The 5,309-nt window shown below is 34.4% G+C and overlaps 1 protein-coding gene across 1 annotated transcript; it reads right to left on the reverse strand.

Moving 5' to 3' along the window:
- Positions 1–3,585: 3,585 nt before the first annotated feature.
- On the reverse strand, positions 3,586–4,873 carry LOC132636085 (uncharacterized mitochondrial protein AtMg00820-like). The gene has a single exon (XM_060352759.1). The coding sequence runs from the start codon at positions 4,084–4,086 to the stop codon at positions 3,655–3,657; it is 432 nt and encodes a 143-aa protein (XP_060208742.1). The 5' UTR covers positions 4,087–4,873; the 3' UTR covers positions 3,586–3,654.
- Positions 4,874–5,309: the final 436 nt, after the last annotated feature.

Raw genomic sequence — 5,309 nt, forward strand, 5'->3', positions numbered from 1 at the left:
GCCAACGTTTTGGCGAACCCAAAATGAACTAAACTAAAAATGATATGTTGCTGGCCAAAATGAAATGTTGTTGGCCATGTATTAATCTAATTGTGATATATAAATGACATGTAGGTCCCTTCCACTCACATTAATTAGCCATTTGGATTAAGGTGACTTATAAGAGTGCACATAGTCTATACACGTAGGCAGATTTTACACCAAACATTTGGTCCTTATCCAAGGTCTTCTTAGGGTGGCTATACTATTCCTTTGGTGGGCCATGTAGATACGTAATTTTGATCCTCCCCGGTGTTTCACCTTATAGTTTTTAAATATAATTTTTGACGTGTCGATTTTATTCTGTTTTTATTCAGTAATCTTATTTGCGAAAATCAAAAAGAACAAAAATATTTGCTATTTTTAGAGTATAAGTTTTGTGTTTTAAAGAAAGAAAAATTACAAAATATGGTTTATAGATTTTAATTTTTCTTAGCCAGTTATTTATTTTAAGAGTTTTTTTTTTAGTTATCTAGAAATAGTTATTAAATATTTTTTGTTTTACATTAAATAAAATGTTAAGAAAGGAATGAAAAGAAAAATAAAAAGCAAATGGGATTATACCATGTCACCATAAAATGACAAAATTTCATAACAAATTTTATCACAAAAGAGGGAGAGGATCACGTTTTTCAGGGAAATATTACTCACCCCACACAATTAAAAAAAAAAGGGGGGGAGGGGGGAGAGAGAAAAAGAAGAGGGCAACAGATAAGGCGAATTTTGTTTTAGGTGGTCCCCATGATTTTGCTTCGTATAGAGAGGGTCACGTTTTTTTGATATTATCGTTGCATGTGGGGCCCGCACAAGTAAAAGGCAAAAAAAAACGAAAAATGAAAAAAGAAAGAAAGAGGAGAATAGAAACACGTGAGAAGAGGGGCTTTCATTGTTGATATAAGATAGAGGATAGAATACACAGAAGAGGGGCACAGATATTACTACTATATACAAGAACAAACTTAGGGATTTTTGTAATTCTCACAAGAATTTTTAAATTTTTTAAAAAAAAATTAATTAATTACTTTTAGGTCCTAATCTTATTTATTTAAGTCAATTTTTTTATTTTTTATTTTTAAGGTCTACTTTTCAAAAGCTATCGAACCTCCTATCTCATTTTTCATGTTCTTTGCTTTTCTGTTTGGTGCTCGATATCCGCATTTGAGCCCAATTAATCCAGATAATTCGCACTGTATCGCGCCTATTTGGGGAAAGTGCTCCCTCCAAAGATTTTTTGTATGTCTTTGTTCGAACCCCTAATCCCTAATTAAGGGAGGAGCAGCTTCATCCGCTGCACAAGTTAAATTATGTATTTGTCTTAAAAGTTCATTAACTATGTATAGATTATTTATTTAGAACTAAATAACTTCAGAAAATTAGGATACATAACTTATAAATGTCAAATTCTGGCTCTACATTTGATTTGAAGTAAATAATTTCATCAAAATGGAAGTTAAAATATTAAAGGAGTGGAATGAAAATTTTGCTTTCATATATTGAAAATATACTTATATGAAATTTAATTATTACTAACGTAATTACCCACTTGTGGGACTACAATGGGTATAGGGTTGTTGTTGTTGTTGTTATTGTACACTTGTACTAACACAAATTGTATTTCTTTAACTAAAATATTTACTTTTATATCTTGAGTTTGGGCCCGGGCTTAGCACAGACTTCACATAACTAGTAGAAATACAGAGAGAGAGAAAGTGACGGAGAGGCCAAAAGCAAAAAAAAAACTTTCATCTTCTCCGTTTTCTTTTTCTCACCAGAAACCACCCATCACCACCTTTCTTTTTCCTTTTCTCCACCACAGACCACCAACACATAAATATATATCACACACAGATCAAAAAAAAAAAGTTAAACCACTGCTCCATTAAATCACTGCCTAAACACTCACCTTTAACACCATTAAAATCAGCTCACAAACACACCATCAAAACCACCATTTTCGGCAAGGTCGCAGAATCGAGATTTCCGGTCCAAACTTGCGGTTTCAAATTTGTTGAAAGCTCTTAAAGGTCCATGCTTTACCTTGTTCATGATTAACACGTGGAATTTGATCTTCTGGTTTGTGTAATTTATTGAAGCATGAATGATATTTTGTTTTAAATAGTTATATCAATATGTGTTATTAGTGTAGGAAAGAATAGGAACAGAATATTTTTCTTAGAGAATGCTCAAGTTGTATTAGGCTACTTAAGGCCACTTGAGATGATTACAATCATCAATTACATCTCTATTTATACTACTCAAAAAATCAATTCAAAAGTCTTGCACAAATAACTAGATACATGTATCACAATTCACTAGATACATGTATCACAAACTTTTTAAAAAAATCTTGAAAAACTAAGAGATAATATTGAAAGACTAAATGATATTCTTGAAATAATAAAGAACTCCTAGAAAACATAAAAGTCAAGGATAGCATCCTTGTGAATGCGTTAATTCCAACACTCACCCTTAATGCATTTGCTTGACAACTCCAATGCGTTCTCGAAGATAGCAAAACTTTTCTCTAGAAAGTGCTTTGGTGAAGATGTCAGCAAGTTGTTCTCCTGTCTGGCAATAATGCAATTGAATTTCACCTTTCTCTTGTGCTTCTCGAATAAAATGGTACTTGATAGAAATATGCTTCGATCTTTCATGGTTGACCGGATTCTTGGCAATGGCAATCGCCGATTTGTTATCGCAATACAAAACAGTCCCTTTTTTTTGTTTTCACCAATATCTTCGAGAATTCTCCTAAGCCAAATAGCTTGAGAAGTAACCTTAGCTGCTGAGACATATTCTGCTTCGGCAGTGGATTGAGCAACAACACTTTGCTTTTTTTAACAACCAAGAACAAATGCTTGAACCAAATAAGAAAGCATAACCAGAAGTACTCTTCATGTCATCTATACTTCCAACCCAGTCACTATCAGAATAGCCAATTAAGTCCAAATCTCCATCAAATTTGTACATTATCCCATAATCCATTATTCCTTGCAAGTAGCGTAGAACACGCTTTGCAGCTCCAAAATGCACTTGCCTTGGTTCTTGCATGAATCTGGATAATAAACTGGCAGCAAACATAATGTCAGGTCTTGTTGAAGCTTATACAGCAGGCTTCCAATCAAGCTCCTGTAAAGTGAGCTATTAGCTTTCTTTGCTCCATCATCTTTTCTGAATTTCTCATTTGCTGCTAATGGTATGTATGGCCATAGACCTGCAATCCATCATTTTAAATTTTTGAAGAATACTTTTAGTATACTTCTTTTGAGAAATAAAAATTCCTTCTTTCACTTGAGAAACTTCAATGCCCAAGAAATAATGTAGCAACCCAAGATCACTCATTTCATAGGTTTGCATCATATCTTGCTTGAATTTCTGCATCATCTTTAGATCATTTCCTGTAAAAATCAGATCATCCACATAGAGGCAAACAATGACAATGCTGCCATGTTCTTGCTTCACATACAAAGTGGCTTCGCTTTTACTTCTCTTAAAATTATTTTTCAGAAAGTATGTATCAATTTCATTGTACCAGGCTCTTGGCGCTTGCTTCAGCCCATAAAGAGCCTTTTTTAGCCTGTACACCTTCTCTTCTCCCCCTTGAACAAAAAATCCTTAAGGTTGCTCAACATAAATTTCTACATCAAGTTTTCCATTTAGAAATGCAGACTTAACATCAAGTTGAAAAATCTTCCATTTCTTTTGTGCAACAACAACAATCAAGGTTCTAATTGTCTCAAGACGTGCAACTGGAGAGAAAGTTTCGTAGAAATCAATACCTGGCTTTTGAGTGAAACCTCTAGCAACCAACCTTGCTTTGTGCTTTTGAATTTCTCCTTCTTGATTGAGTTTGATTTTGTAAATCCATTTTAGACTTACAACTTCTCTTTCTTTGGGTACATCCACAAGTTCCCAAGTATTATTTTTCTCAATCATCCGAATTTCTTCTACCATGGCTGTCTTCCAAACATCATGCTTTATTGCCTCCTCATAATTTTCTGGCTCCATACAGGCAAAGTTGCATCTTTGATAGATGTCACTCAACATTTTTGTTCCTCTTGGAGGTGGTTCTTCATCTTCTGGATGTGAGATTTCTCCCCCTTGAGGGACATCTTCCTCTTCCTCATCCACTTCTTGACTTGGCACATTTAAAGAAATGATAGAAGTATTCTCCACCTTTTTATCTTTCCTATTCCATGCTATTTTTCATCAAAAATGACATCTCTACTAACAACAAGTTTGTTAGTTTTGACATCGAGAAGCCTATAGCCTTTTGTCACATCACTATAACCAAGAAATATACATTTTCGACTCTTTTCGTCCAATTTTGTTCTTTTTCAGTTGGTATATGAGCATAACAAATACACCCAAAAATTTTAAAATGACTTACAAAGGTTTCATTCCACTCCAAGCTTCAACTGGTGTCTTATCCTTCAATGCCTTTGTCGGGCACCTATTGAGGATGTACACTGCTGTATGTACTGCTTCTGCCCAAAAATATTTTGGCAGCCCTTTCCCATTCATCATCGTTCTGGCCATTTCAACAATGGTTCTGTTTCTCCTTTCAGGTACACCATTTTGTTGAGGAGTGTACCCTGCTGTAAGTTTCTTCTCAATGCCTTCATTTTTGCAATATTCTTCAAATTCTCGACTTGTGTATTCACCTCCTCTGTCACTGCGAATGGTTTTGATGCTGCAGCCTTTTTTAATATGGCCAAACTTTTTACAAAAGTTACATTGGGGCTTGCCTTTATGCCAACATTTTTCTGCATTATGATTAGTCTTTTTGCAAATTTTACAAAAAAGACTAGTACTTTTCTCACCTTTTTCTTCAACCTTCTTAGTAGAGCTATCATGATCCTGCTTCTTTTTTGGATTGTACTTCTTTTTTTGTTGATTCTTTGAGAAATTTTGAGAATTCTCATTGGTTCTGGACTGGAAAGCTGTCTCTTTGGGTTGATTCTCACGAAAAAATCTTTGCTTCTCGTGTGCACGGAACGATCCAACTAGCTCTTTGATGGAAAGCTTAGAAAGATCTTTCGTCTCCTCAGTGATAGCAACAATATACTCATACTTTTCTGTGACACTAATTAGAATCTTTTCCACAACTTGTTGGTCAGAAATTTCATCACCATGATTTCTCATTTCATTAACAATATTCATGACTCTTGTGCAATATTCATCGATTTTTTCAGATTCTATCATCTTCAAATTCTGAAACTCTCTTCTAAGAGTTTGAAGATTGATAGTGCGTACCTTTTCGTCACCAT

Source organism: Lycium barbarum, chromosome 4 (genome assembly GCF_019175385.1).
Source record: "Lycium barbarum isolate Lr01 chromosome 4, ASM1917538v2, whole genome shotgun sequence".
Lineage (NCBI taxonomy): Eukaryota > Viridiplantae > Streptophyta > Magnoliopsida > Solanales > Solanaceae > Lycium > Lycium barbarum.

What these genes read in the sequence shown, in the direction of transcription:
- LOC132636085 (XM_060352759.1), bottom strand. Translation starts at nt 4,086, where the DNA reads ATGTTGAGTGACATCTATCAAAGATGCAACTTTGCCTGTATGGAGCCA.